The sequence below is a fragment of the Paramisgurnus dabryanus genome, chromosome 12 (assembly GCF_030506205.2).
Source record: "Paramisgurnus dabryanus chromosome 12, PD_genome_1.1, whole genome shotgun sequence".
NCBI lineage: Eukaryota > Metazoa > Chordata > Actinopteri > Cypriniformes > Cobitidae > Paramisgurnus > Paramisgurnus dabryanus.
Genome location: NC_133348.1, coordinates 5491860 through 5508294, shown reverse-complemented (window position 1 = coordinate 5508294; position 16435 = coordinate 5491860). Strand labels below are relative to the sequence as shown.

At 35.1% G+C, this 16435-nt stretch overlaps 1 protein-coding gene across 1 annotated transcript; it reads left to right on the top strand.

The window, feature by feature from the left end:
• Nucleotides 1-2037: 2037 nt before the first annotated feature.
• On the top strand, nucleotides 2038-12930 carry nus1 (NUS1 dehydrodolichyl diphosphate synthase subunit). Its single transcript, XM_065256252.2, has 5 exons — nucleotides 2038-2562; nucleotides 5336-5467; nucleotides 6209-6361; nucleotides 10690-10789; nucleotides 11836-12930. Exons 1-5 carry the CDS (start codon nucleotides 2214-2216, stop codon nucleotides 11924-11926), a joined length of 825 nt encoding a protein of 274 aa, XP_065112324.1. The 5' UTR covers nucleotides 2038-2213; the 3' UTR covers nucleotides 11927-12930.
• Nucleotides 12931-16435: the final 3505 nt, after the last annotated feature.

The window sequence follows — 16435 nt, the reverse complement described above, 5'->3', positions numbered from 1 at the left end:
CTAACCAAAATAGTGATCTAAGCCATTGTTTTGGAATACAATAATCTAAAAGAGTTTAAGGTATTTATTGCTATTTTTATTGCTATATTTTAATATTTACATGCAATATATTGGATAAAATGTTTCTGTATTTAATAATTCATTAGTACACAAATTGTAAATAAAAAAGTCTTTGTAGTCTAAAATGTATAATTTTAGACTACAAAGTATTGAAACAAAGTATTGAAAATTCTTTTCCACTGATGTAACTTCAAAATTCACATTGGCAATTGAATGATGTGAATCAATGAATATACAAAAGTCATTTAGCAAAAGTGCTCAAAATTACAAAAGTTAACATTTCTCTTTATGTCCTTTTTCACTTTTTTTACTTTAATCTAATAAATTATAAATATGATTTTAATACATTTTTAATTGATCAATTTTATTACTTTTTACTCAAACAATATCTAAACTGACCCCCCCCCCCTTATTTATTATAGGTCAGAGATTTCTCTGGTCTGCCCAATCTTAAGGAAGTAATTGTTTCATCAAGTGGGGTGGAGAAGATAGACACCAACATATTCATATCTCACATGGCGTTAAAAACTCTGGACCTTCAAAAAAACAAGTTGAGACACTTTCCCAAAGGTCTTCCCTCTGGCCTGGAAATCCTTCATTTGGGTCACAACAGGATACACAGCCCCCGAGAGTCTTTCCTGGTGGGTCTCAGAAAGCTACAGGTCCTGAATCTCCAGAATAACCAGATAAGCAGCCTGCGTGCCAACACCTTGAAAACCTTGAGTGTCCTTAAAAGTAAAAAAACAGACAATCCTCTTATTAAACAGGAAAAAATAAATTCTCCTAAATAAAACCAGGTTAACTAATTTCTCTAACAAACACGTCACTTGTTTGAAGTAAACAAATATATTACGTATTTAATGATCAACGCATTGAATTTTTTTTTTTTTATTCAGAAATGTCATGTATGAAATACAAGTTAGCATATAACACAAAATGTATTAACAATACATTCATAATCATCTGAACAAATAGAAGAGAAGAAAGGAGAAAAAAAACTTTTAGGTTATTAATTACGGTACATGAAAGATATCATCATATTTCTTCAAAAAAGAAATACATTTTTTGTTATCAATTAGTCTAAGTGATTTAATTAAATGTTCTACTTCACACAAGAATTCTATAAAGGTAGGTATTTTCTTAAGAAACCTTTGTTTGTGAAAATAGAATTTTGCCACAAGGATAAGAAAGTTAACAGTTGATTCTAAAGATTTGTTTTGATGTTCAAAAAAACAAACCACATCCTTAATGTGCAAATTACAATTCATATTAATTTTAGAAAAACAATACACACTCAAATCTTTCCAAAAAAGTGTTGAAACATTGCACGAGAAAAATAAATGGCAAATATCTTCACTTTCTTTTTTACAGAAGGTACATACATCAGCTACATCACAAAATTTAGATAAAGAGGCATTACATGGGTATATATTGTGTAAAATTTTAAAGTGCACTTCTTTCATTTTATTCGGTATACAGTATTTATATGGTAATAACCATGTTTTTTTCCATTTAATGTTATCAATTTTAGAACCCCAAAAAAATTTCCCTCTTGGAGAAATTGAGTTGCGAGATTGAGAAAGATGACGAATAAATGAATTATTACAATCTTTGGTTGAAATTGAAACACCACCCAAACATAACTGTGAAAGTTGTTTTTTGCATGACTCATGGGTAAGGGAAGCTTTCATTAGACATATTAATCCATCGGGAATCGCCTTTATAACAGATTTAAATTCTTTAAACGGAACAGGAATTTTCATTAATACGATTTACACACTTTACGCCACCGGACCGAAGGCCAATCACATCCCGCCTTCCCACATCTGATTCGAGATCAGCCTCTATCTTTATTCCAAACGTCCCCCTATCATGTGTAACCCTCGCGAGACAAACTCCTGACCGACCCCAGACCAGCGCTTACCGCACGAGAGCGCGCTCCATCCGCCGTCCAATCAGAGAGCTCCATGTCACACAGCAGCGGGTTCAGAGTGGAAAGGTGGCAGGAAGAAGAAATGGCAGCCGGCACGCTGTGATGTTGGCACTGTGGTGTGTTGTCAGTGACCAAAATGACTCATTCTCCGATATCACATCGCTCGTTTATATTTAGCATGAGGAGCTAATTTAATAAACACGTTTGAAGACTGTAAACCATGGCTGTACTGTATGAAATGGCGTGGCGGTTTTTGTACGCGCTGTTGCACCTCCAACGCGCGCTGGTCACCTGGTTCCGCGTTCACATCTGGAGGTGGAAACGGGCTGTGGTGGGTTTATTACTACCCCTCGCCCTCGGGTTTCATCATCAGAAGAAGACCGGACCCGTGGGCAAACGGCATACCCGCCGGGTTCGCTGCGGAGCGGACGCTCGGACTTTAGAGAAGGTTCCGATTCATGTGGGTCTGATAATCACTGAAGATGAGATCCACTACACTGACGTTGCGAACCTGGTGGTCTGGTGCATGGCAGTGGGAATATCATATGTCAGTGTGTATGATAACCAAGGTAAAAGCATTACAAAAATCCATTATGTAGTTAGTTTTGGGTTTATTTCAGTATGATTTGTTGGGGTTCAGTTGGTTTCAGATAACATCCCCCAATATATCCACAGGGACCATTACAGGTTCAATTAAAATTCTCTTTATTATAACCATTCAATTCATCAGCATTTCTGTTATGTTATTTTTGTTTTCAGAATGATGGGATTGTTGTGCATTGAATGTAAATGAATGAATGAAATGGAAGTGATTCCAGATAGTCACATGTCCTAAACACTCATGATCCATTTGATGTCATGTGTCAGATGTTTATAAATACATGAATGCATTGGGTTTCCTTTATAACTCACTTTAAAGACCCCTTTCTTAACTTTGACATTGTTGTCCTCTGTGGCAACATATATGTTGAGAAATATGTGTGTTAATAATGTTACAAGGAAACATTTCAAACGGCCTAAAGGTTGTAAGTAAATAGTCAGACTAATCCAACTTCTCTCTTTTTTATATTAGTAAGAGTGATACTCTGTCCTATTTCCTAAGTCGTATTCAGCTCTGCGTACTTCACAATAGATGTATCAGACAGTATTGTATTGCTCATAACCTTTGACAGATATTTTACAACTGTTTTAGGTGTGGTCTCTTTAACGGAGATCTGATTGTCTATTTAAAGGTGAATCTTGGGTTTCTTTGGTCAGGATTAACTTCTGTTTACGTTTACATGTATTATGAGCATTTTGTGAATGAACTAACAATAAGTGTTGTCTTTAAAGCCATGTTTACAAGTAGGACTATAAGATGAAAAACTTGAAAGACTGATTTTTTGTTAATAATCTAAGTTAATTTAATTAGAAATCAAGTAGTGATGCACCGATGTATCGGCCGCCGATATTTATCGGCCGATTTTTGATGAGTTTGAAACCATCGGCATATCGGCAATAGCACGAGAAAGGCTGATACCAATTGTTTATTAATTAACTGCATAAAGAAATCCATTATATGTCAAAAAAAAAAAAAGAGTTAATATTGTTAATAAAATAAATGCTAAATAGCAAAAACCACCTTTGAAGGTTGTCATGCTGTCTTATTATATTTGTTTTAGCTTATTTTGTGCCTCTTTTATTAGGTTGGTCAGTTGAATGTTAATTAGATAAAATCCATGTTCAGTAAAAATAATTTGATGCAGAAATAAACTAGCTAACAGACCAACTGTATAGTATTGTATACAAGTGTTTAATATCGGTATTGGCATCGGTATCGGCCAGAAGTTGTCTGTTTAAATCTGTATCGGCCCAAAAAAATCCTATCGGTGCATCCCTAAAATCAAGTTAAGTGAACTTAACCTCCTAAGACCTGGTATGTGGACACATTTTTTGTTGTTTGCACCATCATACTTAATTCTGTGTAACTAGAATCTGTTGTACACAAATGTGGACAAAAACACTGCTTTATGTTCAAAGAAAAATATTTGGTTATAATATTTATTGGTTCTTCCTAACCCCAAATAGCTGGAAGAAATCTAAAATGCAAACCAAACCAAAGCAAAGCTCTTAGGAGGTTAAGGGTAAATTGAGACTAGGGATGCTAAACATTTAATCGCGATTAATCGTTAGCAGAATAAAAGTTTTTGTTTACATCACATATGTGTGTAAACTGTGTATAATAAATATGTATATATATAAATATGAACACATTCATGTATAATAAAAAAAAATGTATATATTAAGTATTTATATATAATATAAATTATACATAAATATACAAATGTATATACACATGTAAACATTTCTAAAACATATACATGCATGTGTGTGTACATTAATTTATACAAAGTTATTATACACAGTTCACACACATATATGATGTAAACAAAAACTTTTATTCTGCTAACGATTAATCGCGATTAATCGTTAAGCATCCCTAATTGAGACATATTTTGATAGTCATCTCAATCTCCTAGTTTTCCTAAATTTAGTCTCTTTTATGGCAGGGGTTTTACTTTAGGATCCAAATTGTACATTTAATTTGTCAACACACAGTATTTTTTATTTTTATTGGTGAGCAAGCGACCATGTACAATGTTCAACATAAATGCCGCAGTCCCCTAAAATTAAAATAGCGTGTTTATCATACAAATTTATTAGAAACAAATGTTATTTATTATTATTACTATTATTAGACAGCGCTCTAAAATGCTTGATTCCAAGGTTTGTTATTCCCAGATTACAACCGCCTGAAACTAATAACACACAGTAACCCACAAATAATTTTTACAGGTACAGTTTAATAGTGCAAAGAAAATCTTATTAACATATAAAACATTATATTTAGAAATTATTCAACCAAATCGTGTTTGTGACATTTGAACGTCTTGTCTTATATTTAAACCAATATTAAACGGGTTTTCCTTGCGTAAGGTCTGCATTAATTAAAAATGAGCAAATAAAATATTTCAAATCAATATTTAATGCTCCCTACCTTACTTATGAGGTAAATAGTCATGTAATAAGCGGGATAATGTACAACCAGCAGGTTGTTATTGTGAAGTAAGCCTCTATAGTGTCATGCAAGACCCTACATAATTATTATTCATAGTTCACACACATACATGATGTAAACAAAAACTTTTATTCTGCAATAGATTAATTGTGATTAATGGTTATGCATCCCGACTATCCAACCGTTTCACCGGTATAAATTGTCAGTTGTGGTTCTGTATAAGCAGGTTCTCTAAACACTTTAGTCTTCTCCAACCGTTTTCTTATTATCACTTTGTTTTCTAGGTGTGTTCAAGAGGAATAACTCCAGACTCATGGAAGAGATCCTGAAACAGCAGCAGGATCTTCTGGGAATGGACAGCTCCAGATATTCCATGGAGTTTCAGAAGAATGGAACGGATAAACATGAGCATCAGGGTGAGGCTTGAAACTTGGGAAGTGGGGCAGTTGCTTAATATGTGTGAGTTAGAAGACAAACAGGTTGGATGAGAACATTTCCCCTGATATGAATGCAGTTTTAAGGAGGATTTTAATGGCTAGTTGTAATGAAGTTCATTTGTAGTTAAGACTGGCTTATTAACTTACTAATAGGGCTACATGATTATGAAAAAAATCATTAATGGCGATTATTCACCTTGATATTGTAAATGTGATTATTATTGACGATTAATAGATTTTTATGTTGACGTTTTGAATGTTTTATAACTTTTTGTGAAGCAGCCGCATGGTAAATTCTAAACGTCCAAAGCGAAATAATATAAAGTAGAGAACAAATAATTATGGGAGTTATGTTGGTAGTAAAAAATGCAAAATGAATGTCTAAAGGACATGTCAGCGTATTAATTTAACACCACTGTGTTTATAACATACTGGTAAAACGCACAGAAATGAGCACAAATGGTAATTCACAATTTCACCACTAGATGGGGGTAAATCCTACTTCTTGTCTCTAATGAAAAACCACCTGTACACTTATGCCGTTTAGGCTTTTCCAGATAAAAGAAACCGTTTTACGCGTTTACATGACCGCACATATTAAGTGCGTCTTACGCCAATTATGCGCTTAAAAATTGATATTGTGTGAAAACGGAAGACATTTTTGGATCACTGAACAAAGACACACTATGATATATCCCATTGTCATCTTTTCTCTTGTAGTGTTATTTTGTCAGTCAGCGGTAAAGGTCTTATCACCAGATGATGGGCAGCTCAGTATCGTCCAGGCAGCCCAGCAGCTCTGTAAAGCCGTCGAGCAGAAGGAGAAGACATCCAAAGACATTGACGTCGCTGTGCTTGACTCATTACTCAGAGGTGAGGTTACAGCGCACCTGTAGGTATTAGGGATGGGCATAATTAATCGACGATCGATAATTGATTGTTAAGAATTTCGTCGATCACGTTAATTTGTTATCAATTAATTGAATGCATTTTTTTTAATCTAACTCCTGTTTCACAAATACTCCGTATGCAGTGCGTTTGCGTATGTGTGCGGCGAATCCGTCAAGCACCTGTTGCAGTGCGCTGCTGACCGCTTATTCTGCATATAAAACGTTCATGTGATTGACACTTTCTGTGAACACTTTTCCGCATAAACAATAGAACAAAGCATCATTTTTTTTCACAAAACAATATATTTTAGATATTATTTGACAGACTAGTAAATGTGGATTAAAGATGTTTAAAATCTCTAGCCTGGTGGTCAGGATCTGAATGGATCAAATCAGCAGTTTTGCAATGCTTTATTTATCTCCACATATATCATAAATAAAAATAAGCAGAGTAACTTTGCAAGTCTAGCCTTCCACATTATATATTTCCTATGTATATGATTTCCAAATAATAAACGAGAGTATTCAACGACAAAAAGCGTCTCATATGGAAATAAATCCTCACAATATTATTATTTCTCAAAACTTTATGACAAAAATAAGCAACTGTATTCATACAGTTATTCAAAGACGCACACATTATTCCGCATATATTTGAATATTATACAAAAGTATTCATATAACGGCACGTTTCATATGGCAAATAAATATTCTCACATTAACATAACAGCATAATGAAATGAATAAACAGACAATGAAACAGGATTGAAATATAAATTGTATTATTATTACCGGAAAAAAGCAATATTGCTAAAATAATCTCTGAGGTAAATGCGTCAAAAACGCTGTTACCCGCAAAATAAGTCTAAATGAGCAATTAAAGTGAAAAAGCATTATTAGGCAATGTCTCAAAACTTTATATGACAAAATATATTTAAAAGAAATGTATACTTACAGTTATTGAAAGATGCACACATTATTCCATATTACTCCCGTTTATGAGCACGTTTGTCTCTGGCCTCGCTCTGTTATGTAATAGATTGACAGGTGCGCATCTCCGTCTTTCAAACATATATAATTTTGTAATTACTACCTTAGGAAAATTAGCCATGATTTTATCATTGTGAAAATGTTTTTTTTTTTTTTTTTTTTTTTGCAGATTAAAACGATTTGTATTTCCGCAATTTTACTACAAATAGCATGGTTATGGTATATTGTGGAGTTGGAGACCATAGTAAATTTGTGTCTACTGTTGTTTTACAACAAATAAAAACTAAAAGACTTTGTTAGTATAATTAAACAATGGTGAATGGGGCTCACAAAACGCACGCTGTTTCACACATACTCTGTATGCGGAATAAGCCAAGTTTGCGCTGAGGTATCTGTGCATCCCGGTCAGTCTCCTCGGAGCGGCTGTTTTCGGCGGCTGCTGGACTGACGGTCACCATGGGTTGCGGTCGCGTCTGACACCAAAAAATGCTTTTATTTCTCAAAAAAAATCAGTAGACTGGTGCAGAAGTTTTATGCGAGTTACTTAAGTTAGTTATTTTTCACGAGGCTTTAAGTAGCCTATTTGTTATAGCCTAATGTTAGGAAGGCTAATATCTTGCACTTTCTTTTGGCTTGAATAATTTTGAGTTACATTTTGACAAAACCTTTCAGATCTAAGTATTATGTTTTTTGTTTAATTTAATGTTAAACATGAATCTGTTTTTTTATTTATTTTGGAAATAATGAGGTCTCTGTTTAAGAACGCTGGCTCGCAGCTGCAGGTTGCGCTGCTTTAGAGCACAGCACATGCACGCAAATATATGTTTGAAACATAGTTTAACTGTCTGCCACAAGTTGATCTTGTAATAAAGGTCTCATCGAGGAAAAACACGCTGTATATTTGTATTCATTGCATTTTTTTAAGTATAAAAGTTAAATAACAAATTTTATTATAAAAATATTAATGATTAATCGATAGTCGATCGTTAATTCTCCCGACGATCGACAAAGAAAACTTAATCGAATGCCCATCCCTAGTAGGTATTCTGAACCATCAGCACAAACTAGTTGTTAAATACAAAGATTCATCCCCAATATCATTCTTTGTTTTACTTATGTTTGTTGCCAAATGTTAAATTTGTCGCTGGTTAACTCTTTCCCTGCCATTGCCAAGTTATCTCTTACCCAATTTATAAAAAAACTGAAGCTAAAATGCTATTTACTCATTTTAAACTCTGTTTATGTTTTGATAATCGTTTTGAGTCTGATCTCTAACAAAATTCCTTCACAAAAATGCAATTATTTCATTGTTATATATTTTGTCAAGCTGATTACTAACAATATCTATAATGTTTTCAACTACTTGTAAATTGAGAAAATTGCTGCCCTAAACAGTGACACGGGGCAGTGCAGTCACCTGTAAATGACGTTAATATCTACGTTACCCTTTGTTACCGCCTTTACTGACGTAAAAACCACATGACAACAGTGTCGTGGACAAAAGCGGAAGTAATAGCGTCTGTCGGGCCACTCGATGGTAAATTTGTTTATCTGAACACTTAAAGGAATATTCCATTTTCTTAAAAGAAAAATCCAGATAATTTACTCACCACCATGTCATCCAAAATGTTGATGTCTTTCTTTGTTCAGTCGAGAACAAATTATGTTTTTTGAGGAAAACATTGCAGGATTTTTCTCATTTTAATGGACTTTAATAGAGCCCAACATTTAATACTTAACTCAACACTTAATCGTTTTTTTCAACGGAGTTTCAAAGGACTATAAATGATCCCAAACGAGGCATAAGGGTCTTATCTAGCAAAACGATTGTCATTTTTGACAAGAAAAAAAAAAAAGCTCTTTTAAACCACAACTTCTCATCTAAATCCGGTCCAGCGCGACCTAACGTAAATGCGTAGTGACGTAGGGAGGTCACGTGTTATAAAACGCACATTTGCCGACCATTTTAAACAATAAACTGACACAAAGACATTAATTAGTATCAGTTGACATACAACAACGTAGGAACGGTCCTCGTTCTCAACACTTGTAAACACTGGGGCGGAGTTTCGCGTTCGTCCTCTGTGACCTCTTGACGTCATGACGTATTGCGTGGGGTCACGTTGGCGCATCACGACCGGATTTAAACAAGAAGTTGTGGTTTAAAAGTGTATATTTGTTATTTTTCTTGTCAAAAATGACAATCGTTTTGCTAGATAAGACCCTTATGCCTCGTTTGGGATCGTTTAGAGTCCTTTGAAACTCTGTTGAAAAAAACTGTTAAGTGTTGAGTTAAGTGTTAAATGTTGGGCTCTATAAAACTCCATTAAAATGAGAAAAATCCTACAATGTTTTCCTCAAAAAACATAATTTCTTCTCGACTGAACAAAGAAAGACGTCAACATTTTGGATGACATGGTGGTGAGTAAATTATCTGGATTTTTCTTTTAAGAAAATGGAATATTCCTTTAATTCTGTGCTGTGTTAACAAACCATCATATTGGACTAATACTGTAACATCTATGACTAACAATTGCGTTTTGAACATTACATGAAACCTTACATAATGAAAAAAAACGATGTCATCAAACACAACATTTATAAAACTTGATTACTTTACCTCATGTGTAACATGATTTCTCGTTCCCGTCTGATTGATGGCCATCAGCGTTTGAGTTAAAGACAACAAATCCCATCAGTCCATGCAGCTTCAGAGCATCATTAATCTACGTCATTGTTATTGATTTGATCTGGCGCCCTCTAGCTGCGCGGAGTATACAAATTGCATCTTTAAGAGTTTATAAGCAGGGAAAAAATATAGATAGGATGAAAATTTTTTCCCATTTTGTTTGTTTATTGTTTGTTTGAAAGCAGAGGGTCTGCTCTTTTTATTTAATATATTTGTATGTTTATATATTTTTAGAAGAAAATTTTAGTGAAAATTACAAAAAATGCTGGCATGCAACTCTCAAAAAATATCTGGGTGGGAATGAGTTAACATTTACATTTCATTTAGATGAATGCTAATGCTAATACAATCTTTATCTCCATACCTAAATTGCTGATGGCCAGAAAGTATTAATCTTTTATTAATTGTTCGTGTAACTTTGAAAATGTAATGTACACTGCAAGTTTATAAAAATGTAGCTTAAATGTGTGACATTAATAAACAGCACTCATAAACGGCTGTTTTGTATGAAGACCTCGAAATAGTTTTCCTTACATCACGACGTAACAACCTTGTATATATTGTCACAGTCAGCATTTTACTTTTGGAGCTGTTTTTTATTTTACCAATGCCTTTTGTTGTTCCCCATGTAGAGTCACACACCAGACCTGACCCAGACCTGGTGCTGAAGTTTGGCCCTGTTGAAAGTACACTTGGCTTTCTGCCTTGGCACATCAGACTAACAGAGATTATGTAAGTATGTTTAATTTATGTGTGGATGTATTTGAGTAAGCATTTGGTATTCATGTTTTGTTTTTACAGAATACAAGCCAAGTCCTACAGCCTAAAATTTCTTTTTACTTCAACTTTTACTCATGATTTTAATACATTTTGTAAAGCAAATGTATGCATGTCCATTAGTGGACTTGAACTACACTGTCCCCCCATTCAATAAATACCATGGTATATAAACAAGGCAGTTTTTTTACCATGGTCATTGATCATTTTACTATGCTAGTACCATAGCACAGATTTAAGACCTACATTTCATTACAAGTCGTGTCCTGTGAGTAACTGTATGTAACAAATAAACAAATTGAATTGAATGTGTGCTTGGAAAACTATCACACTTTTATTAAGCAGAGAGGTGCACAAAGTGCTCAGCTCATTTTCCTAGACGGAGAAAACACTTAAATCTTGTAGTGAGATTATCAGCACAGATTAACAGCTAAACCTCTCTGCACTTGCTCTCTTATCTTAGTAAGTAGGCATTGCTTGTGTGTTAACCTGTATGAGAATGCAACATATTAAAGTGATAGAGAGGGCCTTTAAAGCATTTCAGTGTGGCCTTGTTTGTTTGTATAAAACATGAATAATATTGCTACTGTAAGTGCTTTTGAATTATATAAATGTGATGCTGATCCCCCCATCAAGCTTGATAAAAAAGGTTTTTTACACTGCTGATCAATTTTATTAAACATCCACTAGATGGCAGTGTGTCACTGGAGCTTTACAAAAAAGACAAAGAAAAAACACAGAAAAAGGGAAGCTATTAAATATGTTCTCCACATAAATAGATTATAATCATAGAAATGTCCTGAAGAAAAAATATATGCACCACACAGCTACAAAATCAAAACGGCGATGATTGTAGTCGGACCATTACAAGAATTTACAAAATGCAAACTAATGTTAGCTGCCTCCCAGAAGGGCTGTATACATTCCTGCTGTTTACATTCCTCTCCATCATGTCTTATTGATTGTATTATTTTTCATTTTTTATCTCCTGCCCTCTGCAGCTCCTTACCGTCCCACATAGACGTCTCTTACGACGACCTGCTTGCTGCTCTCCAACGCTTTTCGACGTGTGAGCAGCGCTTGGGCAAGTGAGGAACTGTCGGAAGCAGAAAACGAATAGAAAGCGAAAGAAAGGGGTGGAGGGCATCCGTCCTTTTCATCATGTTTACAATACAAGCACTGGAGCCCCAGCGTCAGCAACCAACTGCTGCTGCTCATCCCCGCCCGGATCATCTCCGCTTTTCTCCGCGAGGCCTGCCATACATCTGTGTGTGTGTGTGATTGTACTTGTATGTTTGTTTATGTGTGTAAGCCTCCCATGTCTGCTCGTCTGAAGGACCTGAACGCCACTTTATACATCACGCCATCCAGCAAGCCGGTTGCAACGCAGAGCTCCGTTTAGCCGGAGGAACGTTGTTAGTCATAGGTTGTTAATTTGTCGTCACTTTTTTATGTACCGTAGTACTGGACACATGGCGGACTCTTTCGAACCACGCCCGTGCACTGAACTTTATGATGGTGGTGCATTCGTACATCTTGCATAACGTGACTTTTGTCGAGAGCCCATGGAGGGAAGCACGTTGTTGAACTTGCAAAAAGTGAACTACAGTCTCACGACTGCTTTCCGATCGTGTCAACAAACAAGATTTTTCTTCTACGTTCAGAATCCATTACGGCTTTGCTGAAGTGGAAATGGTTAAATTTGTGTTTATTTGTAGTTGTTGTTTGGATGTATGCGGATGTGCCACAAATGACACTAATGAGTATCAAACCCTGAAATTTTACCAAAAGCTTAAAATAGATTGTTCTGCATTGCATCCCCCCCAAAGCAGATGCTGTTTGCTTGTTTTTATTTGACTTTTATTTTTCATTGTAAACATCTTGACATTTTTATTAATGGCTAATCAATGTCTTTATTGATCAGAGAAGTATCATATTAAAATGCTGTGAGATTCGTAATGGCATAGGCATTGCATTATTCTGCACATCACAACGCTTCTTTGAAGAAGTCTTAAATGTATAATTCATGGGCTACTGTTGGCAGGGTTGGTTTAGTGTCCAGCGTGCATGTACAATAAACGTTACTGAAACCTGGAGTAGTTTGTGTTTATGTGTAAATCAAAAAGGGGATTTTTTTTCCTTGCTGCTTTCTTTTTAAACTTACTGTGTTTATTTGTGTGGTCAACGTCTTTTAATCACCGTCCCTCATTAGATCATTGAGCATCTGGATTAATTCATTATGCTGATGCTTACAGTATATGCAAAGCACAGTACAGATCTCAGTTAAAGCAACACCAAAGAGTTTTTTTTACCTTAAAATAACGCTTCCAAAACAGTTTCAGTCGTTCATCCACTCTAAACAGGGTGAACAGCACTTTCACATTCGCTTTGCAGCCCTCTATCGGCCAAAACCGCACTAAAGAAGTTTCCAAACGTCGGGTAGTGGTCCTGTAGTCCGAGTGAATACTACAAAAACTTGCTTTACGGCAGACCTACAATCCAATCAGACAGGGCCGGCCCTGGCCAATTTGCTGCCCTAGGCAAGATTTCACCTGGTGCCCTTTAGAATCACAGAATCACAATTGTGTTCCAATCATTTTATTCATAAACTTACACAGAAACAAACAGCACAGCTTTGTCTTGTTTTTCTTTATTTTGAAAATGTTTTGGAAACACACACAAACACACGAACACATACACACAATACCCTGTTACTCAGGCATTTGATCTTGACATTGTTAAAATCTTGTCTTTTTTACATGTTTTAACACTGTACATTTAACTTAAAATATTTAATTGTGTACAAGAAAACAGCTCTTATTAATGAATTATTAGTAGCATGTTGTAGTGTCTCGGGAGATTGTGCTCATTGTTAAATAGCTTTGTACTGCACTGAAGCGGCAGTTTAAAATATAAACCCAGAATTCAGCGAACGTCAAGAACAAGAAAAAAACAATAAGACCAAGACGCGGGATTTATACGTTACACGGACCATGTATAAATTTCAATGTTTCTGGACAGAAATACCAACTTTGTCTGGTATTAATAAGCTGCACATTGGAGTGCTGGCTGCTCCCCGCGGTGCTGAAGACGCGTGATGGCACATATACACAGATATCTACAGTACGTGCAATCTATCGGAAATGGAGGAGTCATTAGCTGGGTTAGTAAAATAACGAAATTAAAGCTTTTAAATAGAAGAAAAACGTTTTTTTTTTTTTTTTTGTAAAGAGATATATTTTTTTTTAGTTTAAAAGTGCAGAACTCTTCTCAAGGGGAAGAAAGCTATACTTTTCTCCTTACGTGCAACCTATCGGAAAGCGCAGATGAGTTAGTTGGGTTAGTAAAATAATGAAATTATAGATTTAAGTACAAAATAGTATTTATATAAAGAGAAATATTGAAAAAAAAGTGCAGAACTCTTCTTAAGTGGAAGTAATAAAGTAAAACAACGAATACTAATTATATAATAACGAATAATAGTTTCCAATAGGTTGCACGTAAATATCTGTGCTGCCACCAGTACTCCATCCGAGCGCGTCTTCAGCACCGCGGCCAGCACTCCAATGAGCAGCTTATTAATACCAAACAAAGTGAATAAGTTGGTATTTCTGTGCAGAAACATTGCAATTTAAACATGGTCTGTGTAACATTATGTAAATTCCGCGTCTCTGTCTGATTGTTTTTTCCATTTTCTTGTTCTTGACGTTCGCTGAATTTAATTCTGGGTTTATATTTTAAACTGCCGCTTCAGTGCAGTATAGCCACAGAGTTATTTAACAAGCACGATCTTCCGAGATACTATGCTACTAATAATTCATTGATAACTGCTGTTTTCTTGTGCAAAATATTTATATTATAAAATATATAAATATTTATTGTTAAATGTTTATATACATATATTAAAAAAATAATAATTTGGGCGCACGGACGCCCCAAGGGGTCGGCGGCGCCCTTAGCATTTGCCTATTCCGCCTATGCCCAGGGCCGGCCCTGCAATCAGAGCCAGCTATGCCTCAGTATTTATGACAGTGGGTAATGGACAATTACGCTTCTAACCTGTAGGGGGAGCAAAGAGCCAAAACTCTTTGGTGTTGCTTTAAGCTACAGGTCCTCCCCTAACATTTCGTTACATGATCAAATTTTGCATTTTTAAAGGACACACCCAAAAACGACACATTTTTGCTCACACCTACAAAGTGTCAATTTTAACATGTTATAATAAATTATATGGTATTTTAAGCTAAAACTTCACATATGTACTCCAAATATTTATTTGACATCTTAAAAAAGTATTGTTAAATGTCCCCTTTAAAAAAGTAAGTTACCTAGTTGCAGTGGCGGCTGGTGTTAAATTGTTTTGGGGGAGTGCAGCAAACTATAATAAACTAAGTTTTATATTCAGAAAACGTAACATATTTTTGCATATTTAGTGTCCTTACGCAAATCAAATCAGCCTAAGGGTGGTGCTCTGAGGTTGACTAGCAGGCGCTAAAATTATATATTGAAAGCTCTTATACACTTGTGGAAAATTCAGGAGAAGTAACCAAAGTTACATGAATTCTCAAAACAATTTACCAAAAGTAACCTAGGTGTGCATGGGGAACTGGTATATTTAACCAAAATACACAATAAAATAAAAATAATTTTCATATTTATCTTTATTGGTTGTTGTTCTTTTGCAATTGCTTGTGATTATGAAATGAATATTTTGTATATTTCCATTCAAGTTATCACAAGAGTATGGTTTGTGATTTTACTAATTTCATATTAGAATTTATTTAGCATTTGTCTAATGTTGTTAAAATGCGCAGCTGATACTGAAATGCTTTAAATTGCTATAGTTTTATTATAGTAAAAGTGTAGTAACATGCTTTTAGGTGGATTGATTACCATTTGTATAACCAGTTGTACTACAAATACCATGTTTTTTTGTAGCAAAATAGGTTTTATTTGCAGTTAAACCATGGTTGTGATAAAATATTTAGGCATCCATATGTACACAATCCCTTGTTTAAGAAAAATGAGAGAGAACAATAAGTATTGGGAACAGGTTGATACTATCTCTCAGTCCTGAAATTTGCAGTTTGGGACACAGGAGGCGGGTCTCTGTAAAAGTTTAGCCAATTGCTGATTCAAATAATGACCCAACTGCTGGGTTGTTTCACTTCAGGGTTGAGTAACAATAACCCAGCCGTTGGGTCATTTTAACCCAGCAGTGTGTTCTGTCCAATACTGGCCAAAAACAACCCAGCACTTTTAGAGTTTAAAGTTTGTAATTTATGTTGTGTTTTCTAAAATAAGGAAATATAAAATTTGGAAGAAGATTAGAACGTACACTCACCTAAAGGATTATTAGAAACACCATACTTATACTGTGTTGGACCACCTTTCGCCTTCAGAGCTGCCTTAATTCTAATCTACGAGATGGACATGGTCAGAAACAATGCTCAGGTAGGCTGTGGCATTTCAACGATGCCCAATTGGCACTAAGGGGCCTAAAGTGTGCCAAGAAAACATCTCCTACACCATTACACCACTACCAGCAGCCTGCACAGTGGTAACAAGGTGTGATAGATCCATGTTCTCATTCTGTTTACG